General features: G+C 35.5%; 3 protein-coding genes across 14 annotated transcripts in view; 1 reads left to right on the forward strand and 2 right to left on the reverse strand.

Annotated features, from left to right (window-relative positions):
- Positions 1-49: 49 nt before the first annotated feature.
- LOC119640981 lies at positions 50-687 on the reverse strand. Its single transcript, XM_038039392.1, has 2 exons — positions 465-687; positions 50-402 (listed from the first exon to the last, which is right to left on the reverse strand). Exons 1-2 carry the CDS (start codon positions 541-543, stop codon positions 176-178), a joined length of 306 nt encoding a protein of 101 aa, XP_037895320.1. The 5' UTR covers positions 544-687; the 3' UTR covers positions 50-175.
- A 1,949-nt stretch (positions 688-2,636) lies between these two features.
- Positions 2,637-17,113, reverse strand: part of LOC119640903 — a 38,098-nt gene continuing 23,621 nt past the window's right edge. For 11 of the 12 annotated variants that reach the window (XM_038039224.1, XM_038039228.1, XM_038039232.1 and 8 more), the window contains 14 exons: positions 15,590-15,686; positions 14,831-15,511; positions 9,383-9,522; positions 7,874-9,280; positions 7,516-7,742; positions 6,777-6,878; positions 6,566-6,715; positions 6,385-6,504; positions 6,155-6,249; positions 4,702-4,796; positions 4,442-4,634; positions 4,228-4,363; positions 3,292-3,453; positions 2,637-3,224 (listed from right to left, as the gene is read on the reverse strand). In XM_038039224.1, the coding sequence (XP_037895152.1) occupies positions 3,107-3,224; positions 3,292-3,453; positions 4,228-4,363; positions 4,442-4,634; positions 4,702-4,796; positions 6,155-6,249; positions 6,385-6,504; positions 6,566-6,715; positions 6,777-6,878; positions 7,516-7,742; positions 7,874-9,280; positions 9,383-9,522; positions 14,831-15,511; positions 15,590-15,614 (3,651 nt within the window). In that variant the 5' untranslated portion in view covers positions 15,615-15,686 and the 3' untranslated portion in view covers positions 2,637-3,106. Of the gene's footprint in view, positions 3,225-3,291; positions 3,454-4,227; positions 4,364-4,441; positions 4,635-4,701; positions 4,797-6,154; positions 6,250-6,384; positions 6,505-6,565; positions 6,716-6,776; positions 6,879-7,515; positions 7,743-7,873; positions 9,281-9,382; positions 9,523-9,589; positions 9,979-14,830; positions 15,512-15,589; positions 15,687-17,113 lie in introns of those variants that run through there. The other variant, XM_038039234.1, reaches the window with a different exon arrangement.
- The window catches only part of LOC119640906, a 1,820-nt gene continuing 518 nt past the window's right edge, over positions 15,812-17,113 (forward strand). Inside the window, exons 1-2 of the mRNA XM_038039237.1 lie at positions 15,812-15,899; positions 15,985-16,115. Of these exons, the coding sequence (XP_037895165.1) occupies positions 15,836-15,899; positions 15,985-16,115 (195 nt within the window). The 5' untranslated portion in view covers positions 15,812-15,835. The remainder of the gene's footprint in view (positions 15,900-15,984; positions 16,116-17,113) is intronic.

A 17,113-nucleotide genomic window follows, 5' to 3' on the forward strand; every position in this document is an offset into this window, starting at 1 on the left:
CCTCATATCGATGAAAATTCGCTCTATACCAAAGGTAGGTTTGCATTTATCTTTACTTGTTATTATTACAATTTATTCATTTCTTTTCATTTTATTTTAGATTAAAGAACAAGAATACGTCATCTGAGAGTAATCCTTCTTTAGCCGCTCCCTCACAGTTACAAGGTTAATGTTATTATGTGAATCTCGATCCAGGCCAACACATTCGCGCTTCTCGAATGGTGCTGCGAGTAAATTGCACTTTCCCAGCTTTTGACGTGATCTCTTCGATCAAGTCTGAGCTTTGAAACCGTTCACGATCATGCCATTGCTTCTGCAGCGAAATTTTCAAAGACTCCGGGTCGACATTCTTGTTGATGTCTGCTTTTGTTTCATCACTTTTATGTTTATTTTCAGGATTGTCTATCATAGGCGCCTCAGAACTAATCACTTCAACCTTTGCAAACTGTGCGAAAGTTGCTTACCTGACGCAGGATGTCCTCTAGTCTTTTCCTTGATATTGCCAATCATATCCGACAATTCCCCAATTTCTTTGCCATTCATTTCTGCTCCTTCCTACAACTTACTATCGACCACTTTGCTATTTTAACCTCCAATGCCATTTTCAAAATCTACTAACATATTGTTATGAAATTCGCTTTTACTAAGATAAAGCCCGTATCACTAGATCGTGGTTATTTTCATCAAGAGAAATGCACTTCAAAGTTCTTTTATTTTACTACTTTGTCTTTCATAACAGTAGAAATATTTATCTACAATTTATTTTGGCTGCACTCTCAACTTCTACGTTCTTGCCATACTAACTTTACTTTTCACAAATATTCTATTTATATACAGTTTAACAAGCATACTTACTATACCTAAATTTATGGTTTTATTTCTAATCCCAGCCTGGTTTTTCCGCTAATCGTTTTCATCGGCCTGCACCTGCACGAGGCGCCTGCGAATGCTCAGTTGGTTTTTCCTTCTTTAGGGAATTTATTATTACGAAAATTACTTAGCTGATGTTAACTGAATTTGGGATTTTCGTAACGATATTATAAATTTCGACTTCGTTCTCTTTCATAGACTTGAGTCATTCTTCACTAAACTCTTTCAGCCTCACTCTGTTCTTGTCTACTGTTTCTATTGCACATTTACAAATAAGCAATATGCTACGTTATTTACATTTTATATATATAATAAAAAGTACAAATTTTTTTTTTACTTTTAGATGGATGACGCGATGTCCTGACAAGAAAATTTACATTATCATGTATGTTTGTAATATGTATTAAATTTTTTAACCGATTTCCACTTGCCCTTCAGAAACAATTATTGAAGATCTTTGTCGTGTTATGGCCGGCGTCTCCGCACAGAATATCGAGTTATTGTGGAGAGTAATTGTCCAGCTGTGTTAGCTGACAAGTATGTACACATTTTATTATACGAAGCTTGTATCCATTTTTTCATTTATATTTTTATATATTTGGTTTTTGCTTTGTTTTTCTTTTTTTTTGCTAAGTTATATTATTGGAATCATACTAAAATAAACATTGAGTAAATAAATAAATGAACACACAAACATATATAAAAAATATTTCATTTGCGAGTAAAATACTTGCAGATATTTTGTATATTAATGCTAATAATGTATTCAAGATCTCTGAAAAGACCAAATATTAGGCGTCTCATAAATTAAGTATATTCTTAGCCAGCTTGCGATTCAAAGTCGCTTGAACGTCAATCCATCCATAAACATATTTGCCGCGTTATTTAGAAATGCTTTGCTAAAAGCCGCGGACGAGTTTGTCATTAGCCAGAATCTTGAACGAGTATTGATCAAGGCCACAACACGAGGCGGTCACATTTGCCTTGACAATGGATCAGGGATTCACTACGAATAGAACATTAATATTTACTAAGTTGACTCTCTCCGTCATTTCGAATTTTTTCCAAGGACATACGCGACGCTAAGTTTGCAGCGCACCGCACTAAAACCACTGCAATAACGGGCAACGCAATGCAGCACTGATGCCAATAGAACTACAGTTCAACAATCAATCCAAATATCGCACGGAGTAGTTAAAACTATCAAATTATTGTAAAAGCAATTTATGCGTGCTTTCAAAGAACACATCCGGTCCCGTTCAGGATTGCCAAGACAAGTTATTATTAAATTAGCCAGGAATACATTCTAAGCCTAAAGTCGTAGCATCTGAGGCTATTAACCTTATTGAAAACTCTACCGTTTTAGTCGAGATCCTTTGCCTACTCGGCCACTCAGGCCGATTCTTTCCACTTATGTATGCTTTTTAAAGCAAAAAAAAAAAAGAAAGTAACTTTACAGTTTGCTTTGCAAAAATAATAACATTCTGTAAATGCTATTTGATATTTATTTTATATTTGCACACATAATAGTTTCTATAATAATTACATATAATCTGTAGTCACATGTAGATAAATACGATCATAATTGGTTTCGACTTTATACTAAAATATTTATCTTTCTTGAACAAAACATATACATATACACTAAAACCTTTCTCTATATCGTCCTTGGCCTTCTACTGGAACAAAAATTTTATTGCGCTTAAATTATGTAACAACTTGCTCTAAATAAACTTTTACTTATTATATAAATAAAATATTCCTTATTACCTTTTTCCCTTTTTTTTTTTATTGGTCCCTTTTAAATTATTGATAACACAATGCAAAAAAATACAACTGAAGTTAACGAAATTTTGATATGATTATCATATTCTATAAACATTATAACCCGTTCGAGAGACTTTTAACAAAATTTTAATTATAAGGATTGGGCTATAATTATGATAATGAGTTATTATATTGACAGAAAATCAAGTTAAGATCAACCCAGACAATAAAGATAAAATGTAACATCTTCCTAAGTTCATTTTGAAAAGATTTGTGATCTGAAATTGGTTCGATCGACACATAAAATCATGCATTAACTGGAACGTTATTTAATTATTGTTTTGTTTAGTATAAAAATTGCAAAAATTACGAAGATATGGTTGTCGTGCGATTTATACAAGGATTGTGGACAATTGTGTTTCGATTAGATATTTTCATATTTCATATTGTATCGTTTGTTGCTAGAGACTTATAATACATGCAAATTTTCACAGCTCTTTGATTTTGAATCTCTTGCCCATACACGTCCTAACAGACCTTTGACTTTAAGACTAGCCGAAGTCCGGGTGCCGCGGTATTTGCGTGGACTGAAAACATCCAAAAATATTTATATGATATATTATTCACTTTTAATGCATATTTCATAAATATAACCTGCTGTGTATACTTGCTGGCGGCGTTTGAATTTCGGTAACAACTTTCGCCAAAGGACCTAGAGTTGAATTAAGACTTGCATTGCCTGTTAAACATGCACCGCTTAACGGCGAACAAGCACGTCGTTTTGATTTACGTACGGAACGTTTTCTGAATAAATCGCTAAGAGGTAAAACGAAGAAGAATTTATTATTTACTTTTAAAAAAAAAATCTACGTTATTATCTTTGGCAAAATTTGAGCAAATTTTAAATTTAATATATTGTGCAAGAAACGGGCAGATGTGCCAAATTTCATCAACATATTTGGAAAGACAAACGGACAGGTGGGTCTATCTCAAGTCGTTCGGGGTATTGCATATATCCACACAAAACAAAACTGGAGCTAGTAGTTGAACCCAAGACCACATGGAGAGACAGCAAACGGACAGACAAGTTAGCTTCGATCGATTCGGTATAATAAAGAGTGTTTCTATGTCAAGTCATTCTAGGTGTTGCATAAATACGCGGAAAGTTAACATACCTTTGCACATCTTGTGCAGGGTATAAAAAGGGGTAAACATCAAAAATGCAATTTCTTTTCCTTATTCTCGTATTGTAACTAAACTTTGCGCATACCGTACGCTTCGATGAAAGCTTTATTAATATTTTCGTATAAATTTTTGTGTTTGCAGTAAAGTGCAGTTTTATGTATGTTTCACAAGCGTATGTATGTATGGGGTGCAGGAAAGCAATTAGGGATTCACTTTGCCGTTGTTAGCTTGGTAACTATTGAGGCTAATAATAAGTCAAAAATCTCAAAATAATGGAAATGATTATATAAATTCCGATTTTTTTTATTTAGAAAGGTTTGATATTTTTCACTATATTTGACGGATATTGTGGGATTTAAGGAAATGTTTTGATGGCATTTTTGTATAGCGTATATACATACATACCGTGATTTTTCAGGATTTTCCAATTTTAAACGGATTTGTGATAATAAGCCCACCAACAGTTCGTCAACGTTATGATTTATGCCTACCGACGTTTCTATAAACTTACAATCATAAGCCGTGGCCATAGCTTTTCCTTCTGGAAATGTGTTTTTTTTTTTTTAGTTTGCATGTGTCCTTTATATATTAAATGCAACTAAGTGCAATTGAAATTTACCTTCTATACTTACTAAACGGCTGCGGGCCAAGTCTGACTTATTTGCCACAAGAATTACCGCTTTCTGCGCAATATTTTGATTAGTCCATAAAATTTGTAAGATCTGTTCGGCTACGTTAAAACTGTTGCGATCTGCAGCAGAATATATGACACAATAACCGTGAGGATCATAAGAGTTCAAACAATCGTTCGGCTATAACGTATATCAACATATCAAAGAATACATTTCAAAGAAATCAAAAGAACATTTGGAGACCCACCGTCCTTTCAGCGCATGGATGATCTATAAAAATTAGTTCCGATTCTTCGCCACTTAACAAAACAGAAACTGACTTTTCACCAGAATCCGAATCATCTGTGAAAGTTAAACAAATTAAAAAAAATATTAACATACGATGTGTATGGTCATATTTCGGAATTAAAAGCAAATTGAATGAGTTTGAAAATGGGAGTAACCCTATTGTAATAACTAAAAAATTGTAACTGACGGTCGACTGTACATACTGGTTTAATGATAAAATTATGACTAAGTGTCGAAAGAAGGTAAATGGTTGATTTTATCTACAAAATTAGTGAATAAAATTTCCTCGTGTTGGGAGATTTTGGGAAAGTTTGCAAAGAAACTGAAAATAGTTTCCGGATTCTACGAAGGAAAGGGAAGGGAAAGGCGCACAATTTAAATTAATCATTTTTTAGATATCGAATGCACACTTCGACGTTATATGAGGACATTTCTTTCTGCTTCTTTCGACATTTTAATGCGCGCCTACTATTCTTTCTACACGATAGATGCGTTAGCAAAAACTTTGTGCAAAAAACCGTGTAAAAAAATCGTGTAAAAAAGATATTCGCTAAATGAAAAAATATTAGATTGGTTCCAGGCATAAAAAAATAACAGAAAATTCCAATAAACAATATTAAAAAATTCTTGTCATGGCTCAAATAAGAATTTATTTTGGGTTTGCACATTATAATCCATTCATTCATAATGTATTATGAAACATAAATCATAATTTGAAAAACCAAATTAAATTGCATAAATAATCCATTACATCTTTACTCTGTGCATATTTCGGGGAATCCCACTCATATATGCCTTTAATTGACATAATCCAACTGAATTATGAAAAACATAACGAGTAGTTACAATGCATATTTGTGAAGAGTGAGTATGAAAAAATTCACAGAAACATAAAAGTACAAGTAAGAAAGTTATATTCGACGCTATCCGAATCTCGCATACTCACCACTATGGTTTTCGCATTCTACTCTTAAAGTTCTCTTATTTGATACCCATATCGCGGATATTATTAAAAAAAATTAATCGCGGTATCTACCGTATCGTTTTAGAATTATCCCATTTTTAGGCAGATAATATATTTTTATTTAAGGATTGTACAAAATACTTTTAAACATGCGGTCTTGATTGCGTTACGATAAATAAGCATAAAACCTCAAAAAGTGAAAGAAACAAATTTTATTCCCTTGTAACTTTGTATGGGGATGGCGGATATTTTTCATTTTTACACGTACCGAGTAGAATGCTTCGTAAAATAAATGTGGAAAATTACAGGGTTCTAACTTTAATAATTTCCGAGTGTAACGAGTAAAAATTCAAAAATTATTATTAAAAAAAGTGGTGGGTATAAAAAAAAAAATTCATCAGAAAAATTTATTCAAAAACTCTGCAGGATCTTGAAAAATTAGGCTCACCTATACTAGTGTCATAGGCATGCAAATATTCCGAAGTCATAAACTGTGATACTAATGAGCTCTTCCCGACAGCTGTGGCGCCAAGCATTAAAACCCTAAAAGAATATAAAGGAATATAGGTTCGAATCAATCAGGCGAATGATAAACGGGCATGAAACTCACTTATTAGAAAAAAAATGTTCAATTCAGTGCTAAAGTGAACGAATATCATTTATATCTATCTATTCTACCTGTAGGGTCCGTTGCCCGGATTTGATGTACTGCTTTCTCTGCTTGAAACCAAACTGCAATTTGCTGAGTTTCGCGATGAATTTCCAGCAGGAACTCGGGTGGTGGTTAAGAGCTCGTTACTGCATTAAAGTTTTTTTAAAAGAGGTGAACAAAAATCCAAAATTTTAGTGTAGTATGTACCTAGAATTCGAGCTTGCTACGCTGTTATTTGACCGGCTTCTTCGACTTCTCAAAGAATCTCCACGGTTGATTACACCTTTTCCAGTGATAGAAAAATGCCTCAGTCTATAATATTCTTCTTCTACGCCAGTATTTGGCATTGAAGCCACTCTGTATGAGCCAAATATACATTATTTATTGAGTCAATAAATCAAATAATCGAGCGTTTTACCTGAACCGTTGTTGTGGTAAACACAGTTGGTTCGGCCGTCCCGATCCTCGACTGCCTAATGCCTTCACCGATTGCGAACGACTGTGATGAGGCGAACCGTAACTGTGAGTAGATCGAATTAAAAAGAAAATGTTCCTGAATCTTTTTACTAAACCAAAAAAAGACCAATTAGGATTAGTACGACGAGCTACTGCTCGAAGTACTTTAGAGTATACTCTCGTAACTTATTTAAATTTCCAAACAATTATACGTGTAATTAAATTGATATTTTCGTTATTACACGTTGCACCAGTTGTGGTGCGTTAAGTTTATGTGAATGTGTGTGGATGTGCGCAGCATCCCGAAGGATATGAGATAGGCGCACCTTTTGTTATACCAATCGATTCGGAATCAACTTCTTCATTACTTTCTGAATTGATTTAAACTTATCTGGCCATCTGTCGGTCTTTTTTACTCCTAACCACACTACAGGCCGCAAGTTTTGAGATATTTTACGAAGTTTGATACACAGACGTGTTTTGTCCCAAGAATAAATAGTATTGGATATTAATCGGTTCAGACCACTTTTCGACCACCTCCACGTAACGACTGATTTTGAAAGTTCGTGAAGTGAAGGTAACCATAACGTGGAATAGGGTGTTTTAAAATCTTTTGTTACGCAACATCATAACTAGGCGAATAGTTTATTTTGTAAAAGTTCAACGTGATTTATCATTTGCGAGCATACATCAATACGTACCGCATTTCAAAATCTCTCAACTCTTTAAGCGTCAAAGAGCTTGTCACATCTAGTAATTGCTTTATGTTATCGGCACGGCTTTGTTGTTGCTGCTGCTGTCCAGGTTGCAAATATTTTTTATTTGTAGACATAAGATTAGTGGTTTCTTTGTCCTGTTCAACGCTTACGAATTCATTCTCATTGCTTATTAACAAAGTTTCTACCGTGTTGTCTAAGCTAAGGGACGGCTGACAGTGGACAAAAGAAAGACCAGCAATTGATGATAATTTATTTTTATATATTTCTTAGTTTTACTTATATTTTTATATTTAAAATATATAATAAATACTGTTCCAAAAATAGATATGTACGTACGTACTTGTTGGACGACAATGGTTGCTCTTGGCTGTGTACAAACCGCTGTTTCCATAGGGTTGGCTGTCACATTAATAGATTCACCCGAATTTGTTCCGCTCACGTTTCCCAGGCTATTACAAGTTTTACTGTTCAATTGACATTTCCCCAAGATCTCATGTATTTTAACTGCGGTTTCCATTTCGTCGATTGCTGATGAATTTTTTGATTTGTAAGATTTTTTGCCTGACCTATTGCCATAGGCGTCTGGACGTAAATTTAGAAATGAAGCTGTCATGCATACGTTAGTTTTCGAAGAGTTTTTTTCTATATCATTGTTACTATCGTTTGGAATTGCGTTCACGTTGGAAGGGGATATACTTTGATTAAAGACTATATCGGCGTTGGAGCCGTGTTTTCGTGGCATTTGATCAAATTTAGATGCGATATCGTCAAATTTGTTAAGGTTTGCGTGGAATAACAACGAGCATTGGGAATTCGTCGGTGAAGTAGGCTTCGGTTGCGGATAAAATGCATCTACGGGAGGTAGATATTTTGGAACGATACCGTCTGATTTTAAGCGTTTGTTTCTTTTCCCAGTAAACTTTTTCTCCCTTTGTTCGTATTTCGATAGTAGTGTGTAATGTTGATAAATATCATTTGAATGAATTGTTTCCAGATGATTGGCTAATTTTCGCTCGTAAACAGAACAACGTTCAACTTCTTCGGATTCGCTTGTAGTAGATGAAGAGCTTAAGGCTTGATTTGCGGAATAACATTCCCGTTGTATACGTTCGTAATCAAGAGCTTCACGATCAAAAGGAAACATAATACATTCACCATCTTTAGATTTCGTACTGCTTTCCGACGACGAAGTTGATGAACTGTTGCGCTGATCAAAGTTTTGAGCAGATGACGAGCATAGTTTGTTATCAATTCTGTTTGTTAATGAATCATTACCGAAAAAATTGCTATCTTTTAAGGTAGGAGGCGCGGAATTAATTTTAGAAGAAGATGCTAGATGTTTTGGTCCTGTCTCGCTGATATCTGCAACAGTAGCTTGATCTTTAAGAGATATTGACGCTTTACCATCCATAGACGTAGCGCATCCATCGTATCGATGATGATTTTGATGCAAGGATCGTTTTTTACTAAAACTTTTCATTTTACCCTCTAATGTTGCTAATTGCATGTTCTCTTCCACTAGGTGGCGCGCATTTTCGCTAAATTGTCGGCATAACTTTTCGCGGTTACTTGCAGATTTTGGAGATGATGGTTTGTCGAAGCTTCCTGTCTGGCCACCAAGTAAAGAACGTGATAAGCACTTTTTATCAACTTCGTAATCATTCGCATTAGAATGTTTTGCAAAAGTGGAAAGAAGGGGTGTTGTTGATGACGGTTCCCCTGTTATGGACAGACAAGATTCTTGACTCTACGTAGAAGAAAATAAAACACCAGTAAATTCTATTTATATACATATATATATATGCAAATGTCCAGCTCCCTGAAAGCTGTGCTCGCAATTGCACTTTACCTCTATACTATCCCGTAAGTCATGTCGGGAATGTGATCCGGATGAGTGGGTCAGCTCTATTTCAGAGTCCATCTGAATTGCGGTAAGTAAAGGTTCTTCCAGCGAACTAAAAATTGTTTCACTTTGTCCGGAATTGTCACCTGCATTAAGTACATTATCTAAATTAGAAAGTTGAAGTATTGATTACATTAATAAGTATGGGCTAACCTAGAAAGTATTGAGCCTTCGGGAAAACAAAGATAATACATTAATTTCATTTTCTTCCATCTCATTTCGTGAAGAAATAGAGTAAAGCAGATTTTTGAACCCCCATAAAATATCCCCTCTAGCTTGGATGCGATATTTAATTGCAAGGTAGAGCGAAGATCCATTCAATCGGCATGTACGTCGTATATGGTAAAAATTTCAAGTCAAGTTCTTAGCAAGCGTTTCGGTAGCAAGCAAATTAACGGACAAATGCATATTCAACTTTTACTTTACTTAATTTTTATTTGTGGACGAAACATTGAATTAGTTTTTCCAGTTGTCGTGCACTCGTGTTGAAAGAAAAGCAAGTAAAAGGATTATAGACGCCCATTCAAAGCCTTACGCCACTTCGCCTGGTATTTCTTTTGGAAGTACATACAAAATTACACATTATTTCCGTGCAATGGAATATTTAACTAGCAACGGCTCCCACCTCCCCAAATGCCCTAACAGGGATGTGTTAAATTGTTAGCATTAAGATGTAGTCGAAATTGGAAGCCCACTCCGTCCAAATTAGAAAACATCAACTATTTTTGTGGACATCACATAAATCTATATGGGAATACTTTTCAAACAATCTAAACAAATTTAAAATCTGCTTTTAGGAGCTACTTTCAAGAATTTTTTAATATATGGTATGTTAGTAAAAAATAGGTATGGAAAGAGACTAGAAAATGTCACCTTCATCACGTAAGTCTACTCTGGTACAATGCCCGAGTATGGCTGCAACTGCAAAGAAGACGTAAGCAATCAATTCACATTTTACTCTGATCTTTGAACAACCCAATTGGGTATTGGGGCAAACTAAAATAAGGTTACCTCATCAAAACACAATAAAAGCGTTAAGAATCTCTTAAAACCTCGTCAAGTGAAATTAATTATCATTCCGTAAACTTAATTGCTTTGATTGAATGAAGTGCTTCCATAATATCAATATCAATATACTATAATATAGCGATTATATTACCTTTACATTTTCATTTTTAAACTTTCTCAAAGCTGAATAACGTATTATTGACGTGTTCAAAGAAAATAATCAAAATTTTGTCGCCCAAAGTCAAGACCGAGTTGATAAAGTAAAGTACTTTTTGTGCATGTATTTTTTGAACGGTCGCCACTACCCCGTATAAAGTGCATGCCACGATAAATTATGCTGTTGTATGAACGTTTGAATGTACACCCTTGAGGTATAAGGGGATATTAAGTTTCTGTGAATGACTCGTGATAGACATACTTTTTATTATACCGATCGGTTTAGAATCTCTTCCTAATTTAATTCAAGTGTGTCTGTATGTTTGTATTTGTTTTGCTGCAATGTGTTATGGTGCAAGGATGAACACTAACCGAAATTGGTCGGATCGCATCAATTTGCGGGCTCTTCCCACCACAAGTGGTGTAGGCTGTAAATATGTCTAAGTTGGAACCAAATCTACTGCAGTTGCTAATGAAAGTCAAACGATTTAACGTTTATGTAATAAAAATAATTGCTTAGCAATGTATTGAAATCTTTTCCAGAGAATGTGTTTTCTACGAAGAACGATGTATTTTTGGACAAAGAAAAACTCGCCACATATTACGTAAACGAAAATGTTCACGTCAGCTTTTCTAATAGAGATCTTTAGAGCCAGGTAAATGTGGTAATTGTTTGTTACCCGTTTGACAGGCGACAGTCCGTAGTTAATTACAATAAACAATTGCAGACTTGCAAAAATATTCGTGGTGTTTATGGTGAAGATGCTTTACAGAATATCTCTGGAAATTTTGATATTTGAAGAGCGCTGGTGGACCCATGGTTGATAAATTTGGTCAAATCTTTTAAAAACTGCACAAGACCTTTACGAAACCCAATCAAAAAGAGGCCGAAATCGTGTTTTGAATCAAGAGGAAGCTTGCTGGTTGGGTATCTGGTTGCTGGATGAAGAGTGAAATATTTAATGGACTTGTCTGCAAAAAGACGCGAAATGTGACTGCGATGAACAGCGTGCCGCATACGATATTAATGTGCGAAAAGACGATGCAAGAAGCTGCACAAGTCCTGAATTGACGTCAAGTAAGATTTTGCTTTATGTTTGGTGGAATGGAAAAGAAATTGTGCATCAAGCACAGCTTCATCCTGATCATATGAGTGACTGTACTCTATCCTTTCAACAACTGATGTGATTAAAGTGCGCAATTGGGGTAAAGCATCCGGAATTGACCAACAGAAAAGGCACCGCCCTGCGTCATAAGGACTGTGAAGTTTCGTACATTCGTATTATTTCCGCCGCCATTTATTTTTGGTTCTCCATAATTTTATTCATAGTACTGACTTGAAAAGAGGCCCGTAATGTCATAAAAAATCTAACAAAATAGCACGCATTTTGGTTTATTCGGCTTAAAATGGCTAATTTAAAATAAAAGAAAAATATATTTGCATTTCATTAAAAGAATTGAAACGAACTTTTCTGTTATTTCACCTGATAGCCCCGAAACGACATTTAGATTGGTTTGTAGAAACGTGACCAAATATATATATCGTTAAAAGAGCATAATAAAAATTATTTAATATGCGCACAAACATCGTGTCATCCACAAACAGTGAATAAAGCAATCCCACTGTTTGTTTATAACAATTATAATCATATTAACGCTACGAGAAGAGGTTACCGAAGCCCACCCACCCTTTTGTAATGATTAACATATGGCATTGATTTCCCCCGTTACAATTGGGATTCATATATTTTGACATTAACAATTAGGGAACGTTTTTATTCAAGTTTAATATTTTTTAGACTTTTTATTATAAATATGCTCATGATTCCGAAGCGAAACGCAACAACTACCGCTCACGTGCACACGAGATACATTAATTTCTGCTTCACATTAAAGATCATGTACGGAAATTATCTATGCTCACATAGAGGTGGGACGACTTTCAACAAAATGCGTATTACAAAGAGTTTGCGAAATCTCAGTTCGTGAGATTTAATCTACAATATGCACTTTTGGCCACCCGTACTACACGTATCTTTCAACGTTTTTCAACCCTGATCGCTGTTTGACGGTTGTCGAGACGAGACCAAAACCATAACATTCATCGTTCAACTATTCGACGTGTTTATGGATATATTAGTTTGGGGAAAAAGAAATCCATTATTTTTATATGAACTTCAGGATTTTATTTAACATGCTTCGGATTGTCCGATTTGGGTCAAATATGCATCGTTTTATTGTATGATTTGTTGCCATTTGAAAGGTAGCTTCAAAATGCCTCTCTCATAGAAGTCCTGGTCTCTATTTGCAAAAAACTCTAGTAGTCGATTTTCACAATCCTCCCTAGATTCCAATTTTTTATCATTAAAGAAATTTTGCAATGCAAGAAAAAGATGATAATCGCTTGGTGCCAAGTCCGGACTGTATGGCGGATGCATTAAAACTTCCCAACCAAGCTCCCGAAGTTTCTGGCGAGTCACTGTAGATGTGTGTGGCCTAGCGTTGTCCTGGTGGAACACGACACCTCTCCTGTTGGCCAATTCTGGCCGTTTCTGGTCAATCGCTATCTTCAAACGGTCCAGTTGTTGACAGTAGAGATCAGAATTTAGCGTTTGGCAATATGGAAGCAACTCATAATAAATAATCCCCTTCCAGTCCCACCAAATGCATAGCAAAACCTTCCTGGCCGTTAGTCCTGGTTTGACCACCGTTTGAGGTGCTTCACCGCTCTTTGGCCACGATCGTTTTCGCACAGGGTTATCGTATGTGATCCGTTTCTCATCTCCAGTCACCATCCGTTTAAGAGATGGGTCTATCTCATTCCGTTTGGCCAAGGCTTCACAGATGGAAATTCGATCCATCATGTTTTTTTCTGTTAATTGGTGTGGCACCCAAACATCGAGCTTCTTTTTAAATCCAGCTTTGTGTAAATGGTTTAAAACTGTTTTATGGTCGATTTTTAGCTCCTGGGCGATGTTACGACTGCTAACATGCCGGTCAACTTCGATCATTTCTCCGATTTTATCGACATTTTCGACGACCGGCCTACCTGTGCGAGGTGCATCGTTAACATCAAAAATTCCTGAACTGAATCTACGAAACCAAAATTGCACATAATTGGCTGTTACAGTATCGCAACCATAAACACCATTCACAATTTTAGCCGCCTGGCTTGCATTTTCGCCTTTGTCAAAGAAAAACTGTAAAATGTACCGAATTTTCTCTTTGTTCACTTCTATTTTTAACACGCTGTAACTCACAACTGAATGCACCAAACAAAAAACAGCAAAAGAATTTTTTTTACTGCGAAATGTCACCTTTCCAACGAGCATAAATCTGAAATTGTTTGATCGATACTTTACGAGAAATCTATCAGTACAGCCATCTACCGAAAAAATAATGGATTTCTTTTTCCCCAAACTAATACTATTTTTATACGCATCACCGAAGAAAGAGAGTTATATCCATTTTGTCAAAACGTTTACAACACCGAGGAGAAAGTTTCAGAGAACCCAGAACGTATATATTTTATTGATCGACATCAAATTCTGAATCGGTTTACGCATGTCCGTCCGACCATCAACATAATGTCTGTTATAAACGCTCTTCTTGCCGCTATCGGTTTTAAATTTGGTAGAGATAGTGGGAGTTGTTACACGTGGGTTGGCATTAAAAATGAACCCTATAGGTCGATGCATGCGCCTACAGAAGCACGTAAATCGAAAACACCTCTGTTTTTCAATAGGAAAAAAGATTGGCTTTCGAATTATTATTTATAAACTACAGTAGGTGAATGAACAAAAATTTGAACTATATTCTATGGACGATGCTGTAGTACTTGTGTAAAAATGGAAAACATTGACCACGCCGTCTCCAATATTATAGGGTATCAAAATTTAATTTTTCTTTTGTTTGTGCTTACAACGACCACGCGTGTACACAACTAGAACTGAGAATATCTTTGCTTTCCGTGTCGTTTGCCTGTTACTAATAAGCTACTATAGATAACCGACATTTCCACAAAATTATTGTACGTAAATAGAAAAAATTTAGCCACACCCACCCTATGCACTGTTATATTTTTCCTTTTTTTCAATCTTTAATAGGTGATGGATAAAAATAATTCGGTCGCAACCGAATATACTTTTCTTTCCTGTTAATAAATATTTACTCGATTCTTGCTGCGAATATATCCGTTTACTTATTACGCTAATAAATTAAATTAATTACCAAAATCTAACGAATCGACGGTTTCCGAGGTGTCTGTGTGCGTTATATTTGTGATCATGGTTGATGCTGAATCGGTAGATGTATTTATGTTTGCATCGGCAATCGAGCCACTTGAAGAGCCCATAACGATAACTTTTGGAACAGATGACGAAGAAGAGCAATTTTGTTTTTCTTCTTTTGCAACGTGATGTAAATTTGCGTTCGTAGTAACTGTTTTTCGCGCTACATGAGACATATTAGCAATATTTGAGGTTAGAATATTCTTCGAACTCCGTCCGCCACTTTTGAAATGTAAACGTCTCAATGCCGTTGCCGATGACGAAGAACTATTCGATACACCATCATTATCTGATCCGCTAGAACCATTTTCTCCATTGTCCATATCATTAACTCCATTGACATGCGCATTCAATACATTTGCATTCGGTTGTGCGATGGTCGGTGGTTTTGAAAACGTTGATTCAGCTGAATTGGTTGCATTTATGGTGTGAAAGCTCTTAATTTTGCTATTAGCACCGGTTAAGCTTTGATTTCTCAGAGCAAGTGCTACCATTGCAGCAGAACGTGTACTTCTAAAGCAAACTGGAGAACTCGCAGACGGCTTCGTCTTTGGAATACCCTTTGATGTGCCACCACAAGTCATGGTTTGCATTTCAGTAGTTAAAGGCTTTAGAGTCCCTTCTATTTATATATGTGTGGGCAAAGGTTTAGTTTACATTCAAAATGAATCAGTCATTTGATAGAGTTGATATAATATACCTTTTGTACAACGCTTAGTCGGCATTCCCACTGTTATCGATTGAATTTCGCATATTTTGTGCTCTGAAGGGGTAGAGGAGCAGGACGTAACTTGAACCTAAAGAGTTTTAAGAAAGAAAGAAAAGGCAAATGGGTTACATATTGATAAAAAACACAATAAGATAAAAATTGTAGTTATTATTGATTAAATAAAGAACTGTGTCACTTAAAAAAGACAGTAAAACGTGACACATCGTACTGTTCGCAATGCTCACAAATACGAACTATTGCCTTGCTTTCTTACTCTTGCTTGTGACATGTTCCGTAACTGGTAGGTGCTTTGACTATTAAATTTTATTATCATTGATTTTTATTCAATTTGTGGATTATATAACAAAATCAAAACTTTATCGCAGCCCTTCGATGTTATACCTGCAGCTATACGAACGGTGGATTAGATAAATCATGTATTTTAGATCCCGAATCTACTCATAAAATTACCAATTGTTCCAAAATGTATTGCATTATTGTTCGTCAAGAGCTAGTGGTAAGTATTTCTTTCTAATTAAATGCACGTATACTACGTTAGTTCCCTACTTCACTCATACTTAGAAAATTTAGTAAACATTCGCGGTTCTACTATTACTGAGGATGGAGATTCTTTATTGCTCTGCATTTAGAATATTTTTCGCTAAATTTGGCGCAACCACAAACGCCCAAGACTTCTTCAAAGCTGTTTCAATCGCTCAACAAAAAAGATTAACATAACAGAGATCTTTTCATTAGATAAAAGCGAAACTTAAACTTCTTGGGAACAATTTTCTATGCTTCTTTATGTTGCTCCCTCTTCCACTCTCATTATTGCTTATGTAATGCTGCGACGCTAATACGAGCCAAAACACAAGAAATGAGGAGATGCAAGGTAGGCAATGTCGTCTATGTTCATCAAGAATGATATAATCAGACTAACACTTTCTCTAACAAATCTCTAACATTATTAGAATAATATTATCAAGTCCCTCGAAGTATGATTTAGCTTCTACGACAACGTCATCATTTGATTCAAACTTTTGTTACCGTAGCATACTTTTGAGATTCGAGACAGGCAAAAGTTAGTTGTGTCTGTATAGAGGTTATGGTGCAACCATCAACTTGAGTCGGTGCCCAACGCGCGTTGGGGCTGTTTTGTCTATGCCTTGATATGCGATAATATGTGATAAACACACTCTTTGGATATATTCTTAGTCTCTCCTTTGCTGTCCATCTAACCTTAATTCGATTATCACCATGGGCCATTTTGAAGGAGGTGTTTGTCGTTATACAGAATGTTTATTGGCACCGAAGCTGATACGACTAAATCTTTATTCAGTTGCCTAATAATACATCGTCGAAAATGACTGCGTAGTTTTCCTGTACACTCCGTCCAACAAATATGTATTAATAGCCCGATACTCAATTTTCTTAGCGAAACGAATGTCAAACAACTACTATCTTTTCGAAAATTAAGATCTTATGACCGCATGCACAAATATTCTCCTAACCTTT

This window comes from Glossina fuscipes, unplaced genomic scaffold (genome assembly GCF_014805625.2).
Source record: "Glossina fuscipes isolate IAEA_lab_2018 unplaced genomic scaffold, Yale_Gfus_2 133, whole genome shotgun sequence".
In the NCBI taxonomy this organism is placed as follows: domain Eukaryota; kingdom Metazoa; phylum Arthropoda; class Insecta; order Diptera; family Glossinidae; genus Glossina; species Glossina fuscipes.